General features: G+C 40.7%; 1 protein-coding gene across 1 annotated transcript in view; it reads right to left on the bottom strand.

Annotated features, from left to right (window-relative positions):
* Window positions 1-24,287, bottom strand: part of ctnna1 (catenin (cadherin-associated protein), alpha 1) — a 114,902-nt gene that overhangs the window by 72,073 nt on the left and 18,542 nt on the right. The window contains exon 7 of the mRNA XM_071531498.1: window positions 17,158-17,361. Coding sequence (XP_071387599.1) covers window positions 17,158-17,361 — 204 coding nt within the window. The remainder of the gene's footprint in view (window positions 1-17,157; window positions 17,362-24,287) is intronic.

The following is a 24,287-nucleotide window of genomic DNA, read 5'->3' as shown; positions in this document are numbered from 1 at the left end:
TGGCTGTGCGATTTGCTGTATTACTGCCAGTCAATGCATGGGAGTGGGTACTTGTTTTAATGTAATGTCTGCTGAACCTAAAAAAAAAACATAAATAAAAAATAAAAAGACAACTTCTTTTCCACCCACAGCTTCCTCTCCTTTTAAAGTGCTTGCCATGCATTCAGCCTGAGCCCACACCATGGTAGCCAAAACTGTGAAACTGAATCTTCAATCTTCCTCCGATAAAAGGGGAAGAGGGAGTCTAAAAAAAGAAAATCTGCTTTAAATAGACAATAAAAAGTTCTTATTCACAGACAATCACCAACATTTAGACTATAGTTTGATTTCCTTGTAGAGTTGCATGCTTATGATTAGCCAAAAAACCAAAAGAATGATCCAGCTTTACTATCCCACCTATGGGCTGGGCACAGGGTCACTTCACTAAGATAGGATTGCTAGTAGCCGATTTTCATAATGGATTTCTATGGTGAACTCAGTCTGAGGAAACCACTCTGCTTAACCCTCTGTAGGCTGAGATATGGCGAGGGGAGAGCAAGGTCATTATTTTCATGTGAATAGACAAAGGCACACGAAGGAAGTCACTGTGGTTACAGACAACAAAATATGGCTATGTTTACATTTCTGATGTTTATCTGGCACTGGTCTCGGTGCGACTGCTTTCAGACTGATGGGAAACGAAATGCATCTCGGCTGCAGTCAATCCCACATCATCTCTGCCAGCAGACCGGTCCCACTTGTTTGTTTTGGAACAGTTCGCAATTTCACTTTCACACTCAAACGTCCATGACAAGGAGGTAAACATACTGTTTCGAAACAAACTAACCAGCCTAGCCAGGACCCAGTCTGATCGCACCCACTCAAAGACTTGGTCTTGACGTGCTTGATCTTTTGACTTCCTCAACTGTGGTATACTGCTTCATCTAAAGTGGCTGGTTCTAACTCGCCATTTGGGTCAAAGCCAAAATGTGAGGTAACATTCAGGGTTCAGACCCAGATTCTCTATAGATTATCTTTAATTGAACACAGCCCAACTATTCCCCTATTTTGTAGAGGTATAGTGCCAACTTGCTGAGAAGCCTCAACCTGCAAGTAGCCTTGGCAAAGTATGGCACATAGGAGAAGGACAGAGAACAAAGTAATTATGATCACTTCACATTACGTGGAAGCATTCAGTATTTACCTGCAAAAAGGAAAACAAAGCAATAAATAAATAAAAAGCAGCTGTTATGGATGTGACAGCGGTCACTCTCTACAACTTCCTAAAATCACAACATCTTAATACCTATGGCAGTATTGTGGATACTGTTGCAGCCCTAGAACTACTACACCTAGAAGTGTTTTCTAAACGTACATCTAAAAAGGAAGTAAAAAATATTATAGCGCTATGGACCTATCCTAGATGGTACAAAAGTTACCTTCATAGTCTTTTTCCAATTCATTTTCTATGGAGCTGTACATCAGTGTTACATCACAAATTTGGGGCAGTTGAAACTACTCTGGCAACGTAAGTAGTAAATGATCAATAATGTAGACCAAACTGTCCAAGACTGGCATGGGAGTAACATTTTCAAGATTAAATATTATGCGATTCCGATTCAAAACAGCTGCTTACTTGACTAATCAATGAGGGGAATGGCCTTGTGTCATGTACTTTGATAAGTTATAGGTTTTCCAACACTTTCACAGTTACGCAAAATAAAGTCCAAATTAAATGAATGGGATCTGAGATGTGTTCTTCAAAGCAGTGTGGTACTTCAAGTATGGCCATTGCGGTTTGGCCATTGCGACTGAAAATTGATCCAACATGCCGATTATTAACATGTGGAACATGAAGACAAAACAACCACCGACCAAGTGTTGACCAAAACAATGTTCTAAAGCCAACACAGCCAGTGCTTCAGATATCAATTGTGGAGCCAATGAGCCAAGCTGAAAACAAAGCTGAAATCTATTCACTTCGCATCAAGAAACCCGAGGTGACATTTGTACTGAGCACTAGCAACAAGGGATCCGCCAAGCTCTGGAAGAAGTGAATTACCCCACAAATGAATATAAAGGTACTTTCATTTTTCCCCAATCGATGGAGAACTCTGCCATCTTTCTTTATATAACCTTTTGTCAGAGACACTTTATATCACAGTCCATGCCTGGCGTGCCAACTGTAGCAATCATTGACCTTCAGAGTCGCTTTAAGTCAACCTGACCACCTCACCTTAAGGGGACAACGAAAACAATGTCTAAAGGCACAGCCTAGAGGTAGATAACAAAAAGGACAAGAAGAGTTGTAGTATCAAAGAATACATCGTCTAACTTGTAGCAATTTAAACAACACTTCCAAAGACACTGGATTTTATACATCAGTTTTGGCCAACCAATTTACTGGCCAGAGTCCTACCTGTGATGTTGTTCAGTCTTTCACAGGTACCTTGTAACTACAAGTATTCATTTCAACAAATTGAATGAGATGGAGCATGGTATGGGGAACATGACAGCACAGAACATCAGCAGTGATTTGGTTGCAAGCACAGGCCATAGGTGAGTGCTACAAATCATTACTGTGATGTAAAATGATGCCCTCTATGATTTCTATGATAGCCTAACATTATGAATATATTCAGTTAATCCCATTGGGCACCCTCACTTTCCTTCCCTATCTTTACCAATTCTTTCTCAATTGAGATACACATCAGTGTGATATTAGAGGAGATGGGACAAAGTCTTGTCTCTGACTTCTGGCTATAGTGGAGAAGAGTAAATGTTCATTAATACAAATTTAAATATTCTAGGACAAGGGAAAATCTGAGTACTGCAATCTAGCAGTATTTATCATTATTTCATGCATTACAATAACCTGTTCCCAGATCCAAAATTCTCTGCAGAAAAAAAGACTGATTTTTCATTTTCTTTTTATCTTCACAATGAACCACAACTTGCATTCAACTTTTTCCTGCTGTCTGCAAATCTATTCAATGTAGGTGATTATGTATTCAGACTCAAAAGAGCATTTTGGTGGCTTGAACAAGATCCTGCAGTCTCAATTAACTGACTATTCCACTGAGTTAGTGACTGATTTACCAGATCTTCATGAACTTACTCTCTCTAAACTGTTGCTTTCCCATTATCCTCCCAGTCCCCCTTTTCGCACCTTCTCGTTTGATCTTTCAGGCTTTCTCCTTAATGTCAGATCTCAGCCAAGATAAAAATGCACATCAGTGTGGCTTGGTGAAATGTCAGGGGATATTCCATTGTGACAAACAGGAAATAGAGATTTGAAATGGGTTCACAAGGTGAACAAAACATCAATTCATTATCTATACGCGAGCAACCAAAGTAAATGCGGGAACATTCTCAGACAAACACACAAGAGCCCCAGTGTGCATCCTAAGATCTTATCACTGTCTGAGAATGTTTTGGGGTACTGGAGGATACTGAAATGTCCACATTGAGTATGTTATTGACTATGTGGAATGGTCAAAAATTATTACAGAGTAATGCAAGTACAGCAAGCATATGCATATACATGTTGTACAATACTCAAAATTCATTAACCCGGCAAGGTTGCGTAATAAAAATGCAATTTGGTTGCATTCTAATGAAGTTAATGATCACACAAATCATTAGAGAATTTCAGGGAGCACCTGCGCTCACTCCAAGGCACACCAATGTGCCATTGCATACTAGCTGAACCACTGTCTTACACAACAGCAATGAGCAATGAATTTATTCTCCAGATCAGGCTGTAGTTAAAAATAGCCTCTCTTTGGCTGCCGTGGAAAAGGTCTGAGATGTTGGCAGGCATCCTTGAAGAGAATGTAAAACAGCTGAAGGGTACTGCTGCCTGAACAGTTCCTGACGGTCAGCTCATAGGCTATAGGTGATTCATAAAGGAGAATAAACAAGAGGAAACCATAACAGATGTGCTTATAGTGTAGTTCATATTAAATGAGGATTTTCATGTTATTTTGCAGTTTTAAAGGATAATTCCAGCTATGGTGATTGTTAAGCGCATTTTCCAGAGAGCCGTTTCTCAATTATGAAATTCCTTGGATGTTTTTTCTATGGCCACCTGTAGCTGAAGGGATTTCACAGATGTTTAATAGATTTTTTCTGTATTTTCTCCATTTTGAATGGGTCTCACAGCAGACAAGAAACAAGATTTTAATTATCATTAGGTCAGAGTGATTTGTGCGTCTACATGTCGAAGAAAAAAATAATAACTTACTCTGCACCTTATTCTAATCAATTTCTATGAACTACTTTCAGGTGGACAAACTCGTGCTCAGTTGAGGGGCTTGAAATGAGGCGGGATGTAATCACAGAGGATATTAGCAATTGGTGAGAATGGCTGTCTGGAGGAAGGACCTCCAATGTAAACATAAAAGTATGAGCAAAGGATTACAGTTTTGGGTGAAACTGGCTGAGCTAGTCACATTAGTATTTGGAGAGGTATGTTTCATTTTTTATTTTCATTATCCGACATTGCTCCGATGATACAGCTATGCCACTACAGTGTTTTGCCCACTTCCTTGTTCCAATGCTAACATTTTCGCCTAACGTCATAGACATGCCTACTCTTCCCCCGTTTATCCAATGTGAGGTTTCTAAATGTGGATATTAAGTCAAAAATGTTGACATGTATTTGGATAGGAAATCCTTTACATACACAAAACAATGTTGTGGGTTTAAATGCTATATTTGGCAAGGCCTAGAAAAAACAAGCATTTAGTTAGCAATTTCATAATCATGGTTTTGATATCCTTTGGAGTAGAAAGTAAATGGCATCTAGGACTAGGGAAATAAGTGACATGAAGTGCATCTCTGATAACAGCATGTTAAAATCCTTTTTTTTTTTTTTAGGAGAGAGGACACACTGAAAAATGGTCTTAACATTCACTGTGGCTGGAATTATCCTTTAAAACGGCCCAGCTTCAAGTCAGATTGATGAAATGAGATGCTATTATTGTTTCCCAGATTATAACAGACATTTTATATTAGTATGGAGCACTGACTGCAATAATGCATATTTTTGTCAGCAGTATTTTTTAACAGGATTTAAAACATCAAAAGGATCAATGGTGCCTAATAGTGAATGTCATTCCTTCATATACAACCAACATATCAGAACAAACAGGCAAACCATTGAAAGCCACCAGCAACTTGAAAGACACTGGCTCATATGTAAATGAAACAAATCACTGGATCCTTTGCCTATTCTCCTTGCCTGTGTGCATTCCTTCCCACTTCCAGCCAACATACAGTGACAAAGCAGGACAGAGCGACAGGAGATAAATCTCTAGTGTAGCTCAACGACCCTTCCCAGCCATGCATATCATCAACAACTCAGTAAATTTCAATAAGGTCAGGCCCATTAACAATAACTACCGAGGGCTTTGAAATGCCACACAGAAAACAACGCTTAGGCTATATAGTGTGAATATTAGCACCTTTTTCACTATACAACCTTATTTCCTTGTGGCACAGCTATATATACAGCTCTGGAAAAAATTAAGAAACCACTGCAAAATTATTAGTTTCTCTGGTTTTACTATTTATAGTTATGTGTTTGAGTAAAATGAAAATGTTTGTTTTATTCTATAAACTACTGACAATATATCTCCCAAATTCCATTCATTTAGAGCATTTATTTGCTGAAAATGACAACTGGTCAAAATAACAAAAAAGATGCAGTGTTTTCAGACCTCGAATAATACAAAGAAAACAAGTTCATATTCATTTTTATACAACACAATACTAATGTTTTAACTTGGGAAGAGTTCAGAAATCAATATTTGGTGGAATAACCCTGATTTTCAATCACAGCTTTCATGCGTCTTGGCATGCTCTCCACCAGTCTTTCACATTGCTGTTGGGTGACTTTATGCCACTCCTGGCGCAAAAATTCAAGCAGCTCGGCTTTGTCTGATGGCTTGTGACCATCCATCTTCCTCTTGATCACATTCCAGAGGTTTTCAATGGGGTTCAGGTCTGGAGATTGGGCTGGCCATGACAGGGTCTTGATCTGGTGGTCCTCCATCCACACCTTGATTGACCTGGCTGTGTGGCATGGAGCATTGTCCTGCTGGAAAAACCAATCCTCAGAACTGGGGAACATTGTCAGAGCAGAAGGAAGCAAGTTTTCTTCCAGAACAACCTTGTAAGTGGCTTGAGTCATGCGTCCTTCACAAAGACAAATCTGCCCGATTCCAGCCTTGCTGAAGCACCCCCAGATCATCACCGATGCTCCACCAAATTTCACAGTGGGTGCGAGACACTGTGGCTTGTAGGCCTCTCCAGGTCTCCGTCTAACCATTAGACGACCAGGTGTTGGGCAAAGCTGAAAATTGGACTCATCAGAGAAAATGACCTTACTCCAGTCCTCTACGGTCCAATCCTTATGATCTTTTGCAAACCTCAGCCTGGCTCTTCTTTGCTTCTGAACTCTTCCTAAGTTAAAACATTAGTATTGTGTTGTTTAAAAATTAATATGAACTTGTTTTCTTTGCATTATTCGAGGTCTGAAAACACTGCATCTTTTTTGTTATTTTGATCAGTTGTCATTTTCTGCAAATAAATGCTCTAAATGACAATATTTTTATTTGGAATTTGGGATAAATGTTGTCAGTAGTTTATAGAATAAAACAAAACTGTTCATTTTACTCATACACATACCTATAAATAGTAAAACAAGAGAAACTGATAATTTTGCAGTGGTCTCTTAATTTTCAGAGCTGTAAATATATATACATACATACATACATACACACACTCATCTCATTTTCAGGGATATAACAGATCAGGTGGTTGATTCCTGGATTTACCCTGTTGGATTTACACCTCAAAGTGCAACGCACCAACAACCCTTTCATGACCGACAAGATTAGACATGAGACGTTAATGAAAAAAAACCCAGACGTAGCCATTGATGTGATCAGTGTTATTCCAGTGTTTCCTACAAGCACATTGAGTAGCCAGCCAAAGAGGGATAATCCCAAGGATTTTTTTTTCCATAATCCCAGGGATTTGTTTTTTTTGTGGCCATATGTTGTTGTCTTTATATCTAATCAGGGTTAGGGTTAGATTCCAATCAAAATGCACATCTCAATTATTGAGTCACTTAATTTGTGTTTAACTCACAAACTGTATTGTTTACTTTCCAGATCAACTATGAGTTGTGGTGTTGAGAATTGAGCACAGGTAAATAATTGAGAGCAGAAATGGAATATAACTACACTAAAAATGTAGAAATACTTTCAGTGTACTTTTAGTCAGTTTTATGACTTGTTTATTACAACATCTGTACTATTTTCTAAGAAAACATTAGAGTCCGGTCTTATTCTAGCCATCGCTGGCTAGTTTGATGCAGCTGTCAGATTGGATGAGATGCAACCGGGGCTCTATTCTATCACACTGCCATAGCAATAAAAGCAAGTGAAACCAACTGTATGTCTGTCTGCTGTGCAAATACCAGGCTCCTTATATCAATACAGTCAGATCAGATTCAGGAGAATTGTCCATATTAAAAACAAAGATTACAGTTAAAAAACTAGCCAGATGGATGACTGGAAAGGAGTCAGTAATAGACTATCTGGCCAGCAGCCGGCACTTACGGAAAATACTGTTATTCACAAGCAAGTTGCGTAGCTGTTAGGGTTGTCACAATACTAGAATTTCTAACTTCGATACAATACCCAGGAAAATATCGATATGTGATACCATTTTCGATACCACAGGTGAAAAAAATGAATTTTCAATCTTTTTTTTAAAAATATTTTCATGTTCTAGTCATCAGCCTATCAGAACACTTTTAGCTTGTTGAAGCAACAGATACCCACCAATGACAGGGAAAAATCAGCAGGGCTAGAGTTAGTGGATTATTATTGACAGAATGATTTTAATGGGACATTTCAATGTCCGGTCAAGCCTTCTTACCGGGCCCGGACAATGCATCTGAAAACCGGACAGTCCGGTCGAAAACCGGGCATCTGGCAAACCTACTTGATAACGTTAGCTAGCTCTGTAGCTAAACTTGCTAGCTAAACTAAAACAGATGATGTGCAGGGTACGTTAACGTTTATGATAAATGTTTAATACTTCAGTGATGTTGAAACGGCAGCTTTCGCTAACCTCTCGAAATTCTTTACATAGACTGGCAAGTTTGACGTGTTGCCCCCCTTCGTCAGCACCACTCTGTAGCATTGTTTGCTGACTGACGCAACAACCCAGCTGACTGCTACTAGTGAGAGGAGGGGCTGTGGGCAGTGGGCAGCGGTGCAGGGTGTGTGTGTGTGTGTGTGTGTGTGTGTGTGTGTGTGTGTGTGTGTGTGTGTGTGTGTGTGTGTGTGTGTGTGTGTGTGTGTGTGTGTGGCTAGTGGAGGCGGAGAAATAATATGTTTGATTTTTCATTAAGAGAAAGCACTGCTGGTATCGATACTGTTGCAAATGAGTATTGTATCAGTTTCAAATTTTTAGTATCGATACATATCTAAGTATCAATACTTTTGACAACCCTAGTAGCTGTTATAGTGAAACCAGATCAATTCAAACGGTTATCTCAATAATTTTCAGTTTAACTTCTAAGCTGCATCTTAGCAGTCCTCAGCAGTAATACATAAACTCCAACTCAAAACAAAGAGAGATGCAAGACTAATGAAACTGCACTGCAGCGTCACATCTGCCCTGCGTGCACAAAAGGGAATTTAGGAGGAATTAAGTGAACCAGGGCAAAAACAGAGAGCATGTTTGGCTGCAAGGCAAATTGCATACTTCACTAATCAGTATTGCGGCTGGCCCATGTGACAAGACATTGTGCCTCACACCACAAGAGGAAAGAGAGAGATGACTCAGACATGTTACCTTTAAATATTAGCTGAAGCAATGCATATGCATTAACCTGGAGAGACAAAGGTTGCCATACTTGCCAATGTATGCACCCAATATTAAAAGCAGCAGAAACAAGCTTACAAAAGCAGCAAGTCTCCCTTGAGTTCAGTTCATTTACCCTTAAGATTGCGAAAAAAGGGGAGAGGTTTATTTCAGTCTTGGTATCACTCAATTTCTACATTTGGAAGCCAAAGCATTCCTTAGCCGGTGTAATTGTTGTAGCAAGGGGAGCGCATCTGATCTACCTGCCAGCAAAGCCAATCAAAAAGGCTAGACTTCAACAGCAAGAGATCAAGGGCCAGGTCTGGGAAAAGCCGCCTGACAGGCCGTTACTGACAAACCAGTGTTTTATGGTGGCTGTAAATATACCCAAAGCCTTGGGGACACTAAATCTTTCCCCCGTTACATTGTGTGGGGTGTAATTTGTTTTAATTATGCATTTAGATGAGATTACAACTAGATAAATTGAACTGCTCTCAAGTTGGTCTCGCATTAGGTCTATCCCCTTTGAACCTTCCTCCACTTCTTCCACAAGCACAGGCAAGAAGTACACAATGATTAAAAATCAGTTTTGAACAACTCCTCTACATTCTCTTGTTCCTTGCCTCGCCCTTGACCTAGACTATAATCTCACCGTCTGGACATGACATGTTAGTAACTAAGGTTATGTTTTTATAAAGTAGTCCAAGTACAACTAAATCACAGGCCATGTCAAATGTCCACTGGTATCCACATCAGAGACAATAGTCTACAGTTGCTGTAACTTGACACTAATCATCTTTTAATTGGTTGGCTTAGACTTAGCCAAGACACAACTCGCAACAGTACCAGGCAGGGAAGGTGGATGATCCACTCAAGCTAAAACACACTTCGAATGAGAGGCAACTGTGTGAGCATTGAGTAACGGGGATAAAGCAAAACTCTGCCACTCACTTTATATGCCCAAGGCAAAAAGACAGAGTGAGAGGAGGGGAGAGTGGGCTGTCGAGAGTGTGGGACACAAGCGGGAGGGGAAGAGATTGTAAAGAAAGAGAAAACGGGAGACAAGATTCAGCAGGGAGAAGGTAAAGTGTACGAGAAGTGGTAAAGAGAGCACAGTGGGAGGACTATATTGAGATATGGGGGCAGAAATGCAAGCGGAGAGAGGGGTAAAGAAATGGGCAAATACAGGTCCCACTGCCATTTATTTGCAATGAGATGACAGTGTCAGGCACGTCATTTCCATCCAGATCCAACAGATAATTATGACTTCAAGTTGAAGGAATTTAAATGTCAGTTGCTTAATATGTCAAAGCAACCTAGCATCAATCTGTTCTGTGCAACAGAGAGATGCATTATTAATAAAATGTGGCAGAAATGGTCAGACTCAACATGTGCCATGTGAAACTGTAATGACAATATGGAATAATTAAGGTCACGCTATGTGGCAGCGCTGAGGCAAACAGTGCACCCCCCCCCCCATCCCCCATCCCCGATCCCCATCCGCCACTGGCTGAGTAGACCAGCTCTAGTCTTGGTAAATTATCATCATAATGCAGTACACAATTTCCACCATCTCCAGGAGGGGAGAAACCAAACATTTGATTACAAAAGTAATCTGACATCATTTTATGTGCATTTAGGTCTTTGCCACTCAAGGCAAGGCTCATAAGCCAGCCTGCCTCTCCCTGACAACAATTTCAACCAAGGGTATTGCCGCCTTGCCAATCAATGTGCCACATGTATGCATGTTTCAGCATTTTGTCATGGAAATCACTCCTTGCTGTAATATATATATTTTTTTAAATGAATAGTTAGGGCTGGGTACCGAACTTCGATACTTTTATGGCACCGACCGAATTACATCAGTACTACCAAGTACCGATTAACGTAAAATCAATCGGTGCCAAATTTCGGTACCTGGGAGCACATCTGGGTGAGAGAGTAGAGAGAAAGAGAGAGAGCGAGACTACAAGAGCAAGACTACAAGAGCAAGATTACGTTACCCCTGCAGCTTGTTGCTTGTTGTCAGGGCAATGGTGAGCCGAAAGCGGCCCCAAGTGTGGTTACACTTTTCAAAACGACGCAGACAACGCTCGCTGCAATATTTCTGATGCGAAATGCAAAGCTGGCCATGGCAACATGTCTAACCTGAGGAAACGCCTGGTCAAACACGAATATTTCTAAAAGCTGAAGAGTGTAGCCTACCGTATTTGATAGCCTGAAACCCAAGTCCCCCGCAGCAGCCGCAGCTAACGTTAGCCTGCAGCCAGCGCCGAAGAAGTTGAACCCTCCGTGGACAACGAAACTTTAAGTGAGGCATTGACAATTTCATTGACATGTTCAGGTAATTAATTAGCTAGTTAAATAAGTTGTTGTTGGAGATAACTGGGCTTTTTTCATTGTCTTGGCTGACGTTAGCTTAGCATTTTTACTAGCGTTATCATTATCATCAGCTCGTGAGTCGTGTTGTTTACACTCTTGCTTTCATTGACAGGTCACCCTGTCCCACTCTCAACCCGCCCTCGTGTCACAGTGAGAGCCGCAGAGGTTACACCCTTCACCCTGGCGCAGAAGACGTCATTACCCCGCCAGAGAGTCAGTAAGTGCCAAAGGGCAGTGACCGCGTTCATTGTTAACCTCGCTGCTACGACTCCTAGATCTTGGGAAGGATATACAGTACATATATACATGTGCTTCCTCCGAGACACACACAACAGCGTTCTCACGCTATCCCCTGGTGGTGACAGACTGTGACAGGTTGGAGGTTGTAGGGACGGGTTTGGGAGGGGAGAGGGCGGTAGGGAGGGGTTATATTTTGTGTGGTAAAAATGTTCTAAATAAATAACAATGTTGAAATTGAGAAGTTTGGACTTATTTTTTACAACTGAAATTACATTTTTACAACTGAAATTACATTTTTGGTATAACAGAGAGAGTAAAGTACCAAAAAAAGTATTGTTCAGGAACCGGTATCGAATTCAAGGTATCGGTACTGAAAATTTTTTAACGATACCCAGCCCTAATTATAGTAAATGTTTACCCATTGAGGTTGTTAGGCAGGCAGGAATTACAGGCTGGTCACTGGCTAACTTGTAACTAGTGTTGACATGTGAGTCAGTGACGCTTACCTTCTTTGCAAGAAGGATACGTGCAGTCATTTGTTGTTCTTTTAATTCACTTAAGACTTCGAGTTCTGCTTGGACAGATGTTGTGGTTGTATCAACACAAAACAATGATGCTCCATAACTACCGTTTGTAATTCTGCTGCATGACTGCAGCGCCTGTTGCTTGCTTCACCAACAGAAGCCCTCCCAAAGATCAACCTCCAAAACTGATAGCAGCATCGGGCTTTTCGTCTCAATCATACCCTCCTATCAGAGGGTGGCCAGACATGTCTCACACTGTGATCAACTTGTAGGATCGTCTACCTTGCAAGACTAATTCAAGGCTACAAAGTTTTGCCACTTAGCAAACTCCACAGCACTCAAGATGAGGGTTAGGGAAGATCAATTCACTTCACAGTCACAGTAAACTTCACCTGTGCTTCACGCTACGACAGCTGAGAAGGGAGAGAAGGCATCAGGCTCTATTAAACCACTTCTGAGATAATGCCGTTGGGGAAAAAATAACACTTCACAACAACATATTTCTCCATCATATAATACTTAGGACTAAAATATTTAGAGATTATCAATGAAGTCTTCAAAAAAACTTCAAGACACGGTGCAATTTGCCACCAGGTGTTTGAGAAAAAGATACATTTTATCAGAGACCTTGCTGTGAGGATAACTAATATGTGAGAGCATAGGTCTATTAAGGTCTACTGGCAGCACAGATCAGGCATTCTCAGTGCAGTAGCATACAAACATTCAGATTAGATAAGAATTGGCAACAAACTCAAGTGTTTCCCCTTAAATATTGTGTCTTTTTTGGAACATGAAGGTGATTTTGGGGGATGAAGCAATACACATACATAGGAGACCCATTTTATCATGGGTGTCAGAATCACCGAATAAGTGTAAATCCTTGAAACTTACTAAAAAGATGGATGGCAAGCGGAGAGGTAAGGATCACTAAGAGGATGTAACGTGAGGCAGTTTAAAAGAGGAGAAAAAGAAAGGGAGAAGGGGGTGAAACATGAATAGTAGCTAGAGGGAATGAAGAAGCAGAAGGGAAGGGAGAGAATGGGTTAGGAGTCCATCCAACAGCCTCAGCTGTTAGTGAAACCCATATGCTGTAATGGCAGCATACCGTCTTGCGGAGCTACACTGCCCCCTCTACAAATCAGGATAATGTACTGACCAATCATTCCAATCGAGCCACTTAAACACACAAGACATAATCACTGTCAACTATAGGCGTACACTATCTCGTCTACCTGCATGAAAGCTTATGGATATTTCCTGACCTGCATGAATTACGTCTTTCATCACATCATAGCGGCTGTTCCTCAACAGGAGAGCACCCACATCAAGCTGATGTGAGGTTTGTTTAGTCTGTCAAGCTTAATCACAGACACAGTCATGTTACCTATCACACTGTCTACCATCGGTTTAAGACACCAGGTCGAGACACAAGCCAGCTCACTATGCTGACCACGTGTCAGCTACAGCTCTGAGGGGCTACACTAGGGCATTAAATGCATGAGGTGGACAATGACATATCATATCCCTCATCAGTTTCCACCGTCTGACCGAATGAGCAGCCAAATCCCTGTCATGTCCACTCACCATCGCTGGGGTGCCGAGATCTCTGTTCTCCTGTAATTCTAAGTTCTGCGGACATGTAGAGCTACATGAGTGGCATGGAGGGACCCAGTGAAGTAGAAAACTTGTTTTGAAGCCACCCTGAGTCGATGCATGGATGCCTTAAAATAAACTGGCAGTGTTCTGGATGAGCAATAAGGGCAAACCATGGCTGTAATGCCTGAGCATGGACAGGTCCGTATTGAGAGAGAATGACATGTTAATTTAGCAGACATGTGATGTCATATAATTCAGCCTGTCACTGGCAAATCATGTATTCTCTGTAGCAAGGTTATTTCCAGGTGGTACACTGTCAAATTACATATCTTTTGTGGGCAATCATACTCATTTTGTGAGCAATGAACTTCAGGATCAGGTTATTGCAAGGCTATGGATGGAAACCCCACCAGTTCCTTACTCTAAAAAGGTCAAATAGTGAGTTATCTTTCCAAGCTGGGATACGTGCTTATTTCCCAAGTCCTATATAATAACAAAATGCCATTTATGATTACCATTCAAAACAGTGCAAGTCTATACATTGATATGCAGTGAGGCTACATCTATTGGCCACATCTAGTAGAAATAATAAGATTCCCCTAATTATCTCCATCCCACGTGTAATTCGAATGCCAATCTCATGACATTAGCACTGATTCAAAGGATGAAAACTGTCAATCTGGACACAAAACAAAGGCCAGGGACTCAAGACATGCAATGTGCTGTAATGCAGAGGCAAGCAAGAAAACCAACCTTTTTGCTTCATTTGCATTTGAAGAAAACCTGTGACTCTGGTGGAGCCATTCATTTGTTTCAGACACAAAATCTGTTATTCAAACCCTACCTAGACCGTCACCACAGCCACAGGGCCATTACTTAGTAACACTTGACAAATGAAATAGGCAAACTGTGTGGTTCAAATGTTTAAATGCCGCAAAACCAGCCAGCAACAGCAGAAAATAGAAAAAAGTTTTAAGTGCATAGATGGTAAGAAATAAGGCATTACCACAGTAATAAAATTTCTCTGGCTGGCTGGCTCTTTCATTGTCTGGCATCAAACGAAAAAAGCAATTCCGCCGTTAAATTACAGGGAGAAGAGTCGGAGGGTGGTTAAACACGGATGTAGCCAAACAGAGAAAAGGAGAATCTGAATGAGAAACGGAGTGAGGAGGAACACGGAGTGAGAGACATACAGAATGGTAGAGGGACAGAAAAACAGGAAAAAATGACAAGAGAGTGCATGTCTGAGAAATGTGACAGTGCCAAGGTACACTGCTCCTCCCTGAACACCAACCCCTGCCTCAGACAACAAGCTGTGTTTTACTGGCAGGATCCCTCGGGGGAAGCTGTGGCAGGCACATTCTAACTTCTCATTATGGAAATACCCAGAATGAAACAGGATGCATTACCTTTCGCACCCCCCTGACAGCTTAAATGATTCCACTGGCTTATTTGAAAGGATTAACCAAGATTTTTACAGTTATTGCGCGTGCATTTGCGCCGATGGGAAACAAATCAATTCTGATCAAGTAGAAAACAAACCCAGTGAGTTAGGCAAACTTTCCCTTGAAAGCCTAGGAGTTAAAGTCTGTGCATCAATGTCCATATGGCCAAGCTCTCAAACACAGTGACAACAAAACAGCATTATGTAAAACAGATAATTTACTAAACTCCATCAGCTGGCATGGACTTAAAATGTTAAGTAATGCTGAACCTAGATGTTTTAGGAATTTTGAGAATAAGACATTAGGCCCAGTGTCTCCTTCAGTGGAAGCGTTCATCCTTACAAGCTCAGGAAGGGCTTGGCCATTTGCCAGTTCAACTGATGAGGTAAAGCACATTTCCTCAGCACAGCATGCCCACTTTCCTTAAAACAAGTAAATACAATGGAGATTGATCACACAGTAAACACAAACTTTGTAGATTTGTCATTTTCAGAGAATAATGGTGCCTATTTAATGATTAATAGTTTATTTTGTGGACAATTAGTGTGAGACTAGGAAATTCCTGTTCCTTAATGGCTTGATAAATGCATTACAAATGTGTATTAGGAAGATACATTCTAAATTGCTGTGTAACTATGCGTACATGTTGGGGTGGCTGTTTTTCAGTAGACGACTATAATAATGAACATACAGGGCAGGGGAAAAAAACTTCACGGTCGCCACAGGATTGTCTTAGCAATGGCAGCTGTGTTGACATCCCAAGGGGCAGAATGAGTGGAAATGGAGGATAAAAGGGGGGAAAGAAGAAGAGGGATGCATGATACAAGGAGGACATAAGAGGGAAGAGAGAGATGGGTTTGAAGAACACTAACCCTGAGAGACGAAAAAGGTATTTTCACAATATAGACTTGTAAGATAGCTAATTAGAACAGACCTGGCTTATCAAATGGAAGTAACAGGAAACGAGGAGGAAGTTGCAGTCTGCTTGTACAGCAGTTTGTCACAAACCATAATAGAACTTAGATGCTCGTGTCAGGAGGACTATTTACACAAGGGCTAGTCTGGGCGGTAAGCCGGACAAATAAAATCAAACAATCAATAATAGTAGTAACTTGTCAGTACAAAAGAAAGCATTTTTGTTGTTGGATAGTTACTCTCTTATTATGCTTACTCTCCAAATGTGATGTTGATTTCAATATAAAACATAAAAGCCTATCATTTGTCAAACCATAAGTAATAAAATCCATCATCAGTGTTTCCCGCAAGCATATTTTAGTTGCCATCCAAACAGAAAAGGTAACCAAGTGGGGGGTGGTCAGGGGTCATGGTCCCCCGAAGGAAAATGTTTTGATGAACAAGCTTTATTTTGGCTATTCATGCATTCTGACAACTTGATTTCCTTCAAACTACTTAGTCTTGATTAATGAGCATTTTAATGCCTTTACCTCAAAATCTGTTTGTTTCCTTTTCCTCCAGTTTCATTTTATTATGAGCTGTGGTGTTGAGAATTGAGCATTTACAAGAAGCGACTAAAATGGGTATTAGGTAGATTATGAATAAGCAGTAAACTATAGTAGGTAAACCAGACCCTCTATCTCAGCAGACCTGAGTTACAAATGGAACTCTGTACGCAACAAGCAAACAAAAAGCTGACTATCTGTGTGTTGGACAGATAACACACCATACTTCCTGTAATTTAATTTCAATGTATCACAGCCTGTCGTGGTTTATTGATTAAGTAATCGCCCTTGCCAGTTGTCAGTGCAGTGTGTTGAGTCTAATCAAATTGGCACATAGAAGCAATGTCCGTCATTGCACTCATGTTCACCTTGTATTCAAATGCTGGGCAGACTGACCTGACAACTAGTGCTGTTAAGTTACTGTCTGACACACAGTGTTATGGGGGGTTCGTTCCCAGTGTTGAAAGCCAAAAATCTCAGCAGATGGTGAAAGGAGAGAAAAATGAAGCATCTGCACAGAAGGATAACTGATGTGAATTAGGAATAGACCTGTACCCTATGTTGAGGTAGGGAAGCTGGTGGGCAGACAGAAGTAGGCAGAGGTGTGGTGGTCAGGGGGGAGGATACAAAAGGTCAGGTACTTACATTGCCCATATACTCAGACAGAAGGTCCTGAAGAGCCTGGCGCACAGAGTTGCACTCGGCCACGATGCGCTCCCTGCGGTCATCGCGCGTGCAAGAAGAATCGGCCATTAGGGCAGCGCCGCTGATAATGCTCTCAAGGCGCTCCTCCAGGGACGGACGGAAGCGCTCCTCGCTGAATGCCAGGGGGTCCACGATGATTTGTTTCTGTAAGAAGAAGGTCAGGAGGGAAATTACACAGGGAGGAAAAAAGCTGAAAAGTCTAAAAAGTCATCGTAGTACACTGATCTCTCCCTCACCGAGCCTGCAGAGAGAGGTCTGGCAGAAAAGAGGGAGGGCTGACTTGACAGACTGTGACAGGCCAGCTGGGAAACCTAGAGGGAAGAGTTTGATGGCTAAACTGTCTTTATTTTCAGAGCCCTTAGGCCAGCAGACGATACTTTGGTCTATAATTTCAGGAGAGCGTTCAGGGTGGCCAGATCTCTAACATGAAGCAATGGATGTGACAAAAAGGACTGTGAAACCACTCACGATTTCTTGAACCAGTTAATGATATGCAAGCCTGGGTATTAGATGGATTTGGTTGCATGTGTCTGTGGGCTGAATGGCTTAATTCAGTCGGGGACTGCTTGCCCTTACCATTTCAATTACTTTGTTTTTAAAATATCAACGCATGTAGCATTGACACGACATTTTGGGGGATGCAGATTAGTATTAGGTGACATAATAATACTCTAGAATGGCCTTATGCCAGTGTGTAAAACTATAAAAGTGTACAGTATGATGTACAATCATACTGTTACAACTTAATGAGGATCTCCCTAACATCTAATGTACTTCCTAGGGTGTATAGAGTGCACTATAATGCAATGTGCTAAAATAAGTACCAAGAGAAAAAAAAAAAAAAACAGTGCCAAGAAAAAAAAAAACCTTTGCCTTATGACAGACCTGAATACTTACTTACACATAACCAAACCAATTGACATTAGCTAATGGGAGGCCAAATCTCTGCAACAGTGTGATCAATAGGGAAGCAAGGGAGGCAATAGGGATGTTCCCAAATCCTGCATTCAGAAAAAGCATGAATAATGTATTTTAAACCAATATTTGTTTCTTTCTATTTTTAACAATATTATTTGGATGTTTTAACAGTATGCATATAATCGTGGAGAAAACATATTCAACTGAAAATAACTTGACTGGCTTTTCTGAATTGAACTTGGAGTTCCTCAGTCTGCCGGTGTTGCTGCCTGTCACACACACACAGAGCCACGATAGAGAGAGCGAGAAAGAGAGAGGGAGTTGCTTGTTCATACACTTTTCCTTTGCTCCGGGAATAGTCTAATTATTTTGATGACTAATTTAGCATTGGTGGGGCCAGTTTTTTTGGTTTTTCGTTATCCGGCGGGCTGCTCCTCTGCTCTGCTGATGCACAGCAGCTCATTTGAGTGGAAGTGGATTATAGATCTAGGTCTTCTGAGCGTCTGTTCAGTACAGGTGGGGATGTTGTGTCTTCCCATCACTTAAGCTTTTGCTCATGGGGAGTCTGTCTTCACAAATTACAACTTAGAGAAATTTGGGTAGAGGCTCAGTAGTCAAAGATAGGCTATTCCTGCCATGGAAGCTTTTGATTTTTCTTTATGTTTGTACCACAATAATTAAACAAAAAATTAAACAAAAAATAGAGGTAAAATTAAATATCTTTAAAAATGAAACAATTGATACAAAATTGATACAAAACATACAATAAACACAAATTGTATGCCATTTCATTTGCACTTCACATCAAGATTTCTCCCTAATCCATAAATGTTCAGTGTCCCCAGTGAGCATGGTGGGGCGGGGTGGTTGGTGCTTGGGCAGGTTGTGCAGGTCATAGCATAATGAAAACTTTTATAATGCATTGTTCAATGTATCCCAATGGGGAGAATGGGGTGGTGGTGGGGTTCATCAAGTTGAACAGAATAGTTCAGAGTGAGTATGAGGAAATACATTTTGATTCATAAAGACTATTTTATCAGTTTATAATTCACTGTTTAGTGTACCTCAGTTACAAGGCGGGGGGGGTTCATTCAGCATAGACCTACTGTGTGCTGTAGCAAAAGAATGAGGGGAGGAAATGAGCATCTGACCAATTTATGTTTCAATTAATTTATTAGCTAAAACGTGTGGATTTTTCAGTACTTAGCATTTACATACAGTGCCAACAACAGCATAATACTTCACTTTTATCATCAGTTGTTGCCACGGCTTCCATATTCTTTTTGGATTTACCACTTTGGTCATTCATGTGCACTCCACTCAGAATTACAATAGTTCAGATTTGACAGAAGTCCCGGGAGCATTGATTTCAGGAAATGCTTCTCCACAAATGCAAACGCGAATTATATCTCCATGGCTGATTATAATGCTTTTTAAATCTTTTTCTTTGGTGTTTTTATTGGATAGCACCACAGCGTTTCTCTAAGCTAAAGTCATGGCCAAGATAGATTATTATTTACCTAAGATAGCGCATTATTAAGGCGTTAAAGTTTCAATGATCTTCTGTCTTTAGCTGTGCTTGTCAACCTCCTGGCTTAAGCCATAAGTCACAATCAATAACACCCTGCCTCCCACTAAGCACACACCTCCGTCCACAGCTATTCTTTCAACCAGTCAACTATGCTCATTCACCCGCGCCTTCTCAGTCCAACCCACACTATACCTTTTAACAGTGACATGAGGACAATTGTGGTGCGGTAACTTACAGCAGGGAAGTGGTTGAGTGTGTCCTGAATTGTGTGCATCATCATCATGCTTGCGTTCACATTCAGTCTGCGATGGTCTCATTCTTGAAGCATGTGGAGCTATTGCCATATGGAGTGTTGCCTCAGTGCATTATTGGGCCAACATTGCAGCAGTCTGTGTACGCTGCTTTGCTGTGTTGACTTGACTGATGGACAAGTGACAAGCCAGATGCAACTCCGGTTAATCCGGGGGTAAAACTATTTTATGCCTTTTTGGGTTTGGTCATATGGAAATGAAATATGGAGTGGATTATGTTTTTGTTGAGAAACAGAGTCATTATGGAACTGAAATGACTCACATCCTTGGTTATTACAACTATTCTGTGAATTAACCTAACCTACTGGTGTGGTGCATCATTATCTTATGGTTACTATTGTGGGTAATTGCTTTGCCTTCTGTGTTACATGGGTTCATTAGAGAAATGTACGGTTTTTATACATGCACCCTTTGTGGCATTTGACTCTGACACACATCTTACTGTCGTACCATATTACTGTCATCAAACCATCAAAGAACTTGATTACCTACCAAGGTAATCAATGAATTGCCAACAGCTCTGCCATTTTAAATGATCAGAAATTGCCTACATTCTTTAATAGCTTTAGAAAATAAAAAACATTGCTTTAGTACTTTTTTCTTAGGAAAAATTATGAATAAACATTTTAAAGACTTTGCATGTTTTTTTGGTCACACTGGTGCAAACGATAAAATCCAGTGCCCCTACTGGGAAAATAGACACACAATGTGACCGAATTGTCTTCCTCTGGAACTCTGCAAATGAAGCCACAGAAAAGTGCTACTTGGGACTTGATGAATGAATGAATGAAGAATGAGTCAAAAAAAGAAAGCAGTGGTTCCATGGTCTCATTGTGGACTAGGAGATCCATTTCAGCCAACAGATGAGCCTATGAATATATAATGCTCTTTTGTGGAGGCATTAGATTTTATAGCCTCTGCTACCTTTCATTTGAGTCACAGAAGTGCTGTAGTTGGGTGCATAGTAACACACTCTCCTCTCTTTTATATCTGCAGGATGAGAGAGAACACTTATTTATGTCTGATTTCATGGGGGCAAGCCTGCTGAGAGAGGGAACTAGTTGACATGCTGGAGAGGCATTGCAGAGGGTAAGGTATCACCATGACGCTTGTGGCAGCAAGAGAAAGAAGGCAAACTTCCCCTATGACAAAGGAACACTGTGCTACCACCGATGCCTTATTGCCACAAAAATATTCAACAATTCAGTTGTTAGAATGCTGGTTTATTAGGCGGCCCACCCTCCATCACAACCACCACCAGCCCCCTCCATTCCATCTCATCTGACCTCCTCTGCTTGCGTGTCATATCACCATGGCAACAGGCACCCGAGAGAGAGAGAAAGAGACAGAAAGAGGGAGATAGAGAGAGAGAGACACAGAGAGAGAGAGAGCGAGAGAGAGTGACTCATTTGCTAATTTTGCCTTGCACTTGAAATTGGGCATCAGAAAGGAGCTGGTCTGGAAAACGTCTGCATGCAAAATGTTTGCATGCGAAAATACTTTCTGCATGGCCACCAGGACAATAATCACTGATGCAACAGATCTGAGATGCTGTAATGCTGCCATCTTGGTTTGTGTGCATTTATCCTTCTGCCTTGTCTTTCATTTTCACTTTTTCAAAGCATGCCATCTGTCTGGCTGGAGAGAGAAACTCTTGCCTGTATGTTTTAAAACCCAAGCAGTTTAAAATAGAACCCTTGCTATCCTCTCAGCCTGAGCAGACAGCCATCAATCAATCCCCGGATGGCATTTCAAAACAAAAATGACGAACATCTATTGAGTGACACCAACTCTGTGATAAAGTACGCAAATAAACATCTCATCTGGCCCCTATATCACAATAAAGAAATACAAAATTGTGTGAATGCAGAAAACGGCATGATTTTATATACTCTGTACTGTGACTACTTAGGAAAGCGCTTACTTAATAAAGGATGCCGCTTTAAGAGTAACCCCTAGAGTATCACTTTTTCTACTTAAAAAGCTTAGCTCAAGTAAATTTTTCATTAGCTTTGCTAAGAGCAACTGAATCAAATGGAGGGTTTAAGTTGGGCCTGTGTATTTTTTACTAACAATAACAGCCAAGCAGATAAAATGATCATGGCCCGTTCAGTCATGTAGGCTATGAAATAGTTTAAAATTACAGGCAGAAAAAAAACTAAATGGTAAGAAGAATCTGATGTTGTATTCAACCCCTTCAGAGAAGTGAGACTACTGCGAGATTCAGTGTCTTGTTCAAGGACACTTCAGTAGGGGAGATGCTGAATGACATGGAGCTTGAACCCAGGTCACCCGGCCACACTGCCAACCAATAGTAGATGCCATCTGATTGAAGACTACTTAAATCAAATGTATCCACTCCTTAATACTTTATGGACCACAACCTTGTTCCCACTCACTTCTAAGACATGACAGAGAGGCAAATCACCGGAAAATAGACCCATTCCGGCAAAAAGAACCATAAAAGCTTTCAGGTTGGTCGTGAAAAGCAGCTTCTACATCCTTGGGCAAATGAAATGAAGCTTCTCAGCATAGTATTCAAATTATGGAATGTACAAGATCCTTCTAAGTCCAGCAGCCAGACATGCATGCCCAACAACATCCAAAGAGATTTGGGAAAAGCACAACTTTAAAAAAAAAAACAACTGGGCACACATGACCTTGTTCGTTATAAGTGGTCCTGCAGAGGGCTTCCGAGGGAATGACTGTGGAAACCAAGAGTAAATGATGGGTGTAAGGGATAAAGACTGAAACAAAGGGGAAATGTGTCTGATTACAGCTTAAAAAGATGAAGCATGGGAGGTACTGAAGGGCACTGGAAACAGCTAAAAGATTGCGTCTTTGTCTTCAGATTAGCAGTACAATTGTGTACCATCTAAAAGAGTAGAAACGGCATCTTTCAGCAGGAGAAAATCCGAGGGGACGGAGTTTGTTTCCAAAAGAGCGTACGGGCCAGAAAGTGATTTTCTGAAAGCCAGAAATCTCAGTACCTTGGGATGTAGTCTTTGAGTCATTGGTATTGATCAACAACCCCCTGCAGATACATATATTAGTCATTTTGTACTATGGGACAGTAAAAATCTAATAATGCACCTTTAACAAGTCTGACACAATACAACAAAAGTGCTTTTTAATCTATAAAATTTTGAAAGGGTCTTGAAAGGGCTCATCATTCATCACAGAAAGGTATTCAAAAAAGGAAACAAAAAGGAACCCAAATCACATGTGCAAATTGCTAACTGCTTTTGAAAGCTTTTGGCATTGTTCTGACCCAGCGAAGTGGTTCAGTTCAAGTGTGTATTTCAGAAGGACAAGCGCGTTTTAATATTTCTAAGCAATTTTCTAAGTATATGCTCTAGCTATATTTGCCGATCGTGACAAAAACATTAAAACAGGTAAATCACAACACAAAATCTTGATCTCTGTAGTCATGTAGGGACACGCAACTTAGTCTAAGAGGTCCATTATCCACAATAAACTGAAGCACAGTATATGAAGATAGACATATCACCTATGTGCTTTATTTTTCACATGTAGGAGGACCATTGTCTGTGATGTGACAGTCCCATACATCCTATCACAGCAGAGTCATGTTGCTATGTCCACAGAAGACTAATGGGAAACTGCAAATTAAGGGTGTTAAGATTAAGTGGAGAGCTGGTTAATCTCTTAAGGTCTTATCTAATCATGAAGTAATGATTATAACGATCTATTAAATGAAAATGTAGGAGTTTTTCCCGCTCCAAACCATGTTATACCTACTCCAAGCAGAGCAGCTTACCTAAATTAGGTTGAGCAGAGGGATTTCCACTGTATTCTATATTGAATCTCAAATTAAACAACCTGCTCTAGCGAGTATGAAATGGAGTCACACCAAACTACCATCCAACCTACTACTTATGAGCTATACACATAGTTGTGCAAAGATATTTATTTATTCCAAGCAAAAACTTAATTTTAATATTCAGACACCATGAAACGGTTATCAGAGATCACTTAATGACATATTCCTCTGATTAAAAAGAAAATATGGGTGAGAGTTATGCGAGTTTAACAGTGGGAGGACACCTCATGTTGGTAAATTGTAGCAAAATCAGTCACAACTCATTGATGAGGTGGCAATGAAAATCAAAGACCTAGTGATAAAATATGATTATAGTCCAGATTTTATCATCCTACAGGCTGCAACTGAATGTGATCATTGCTGTTTTTGTTGACAGGCCTATCTGTAGCAAAGACAAACTAACAGAATGTTGTATATAAACCTCGGAAACGAGCCCCCAGTGCAGCATCTCAAGTTTGCCAATATG

Source organism: Centroberyx affinis, unplaced genomic scaffold (genome assembly GCF_046629955.1).
Source record: "Centroberyx affinis isolate AG114_WGS23_722 - 3 ecotype Tasmania unplaced genomic scaffold, CSIRO-AGI_Caff_v1 ptg002087l_1, whole genome shotgun sequence".
Lineage (NCBI taxonomy): Eukaryota > Metazoa > Chordata > Actinopteri > Beryciformes > Berycidae > Centroberyx > Centroberyx affinis.
The sequence above is the reverse complement of the archived record's forward strand: the minus strand, read 5'-3'. Positions and strand labels throughout refer to the sequence as shown.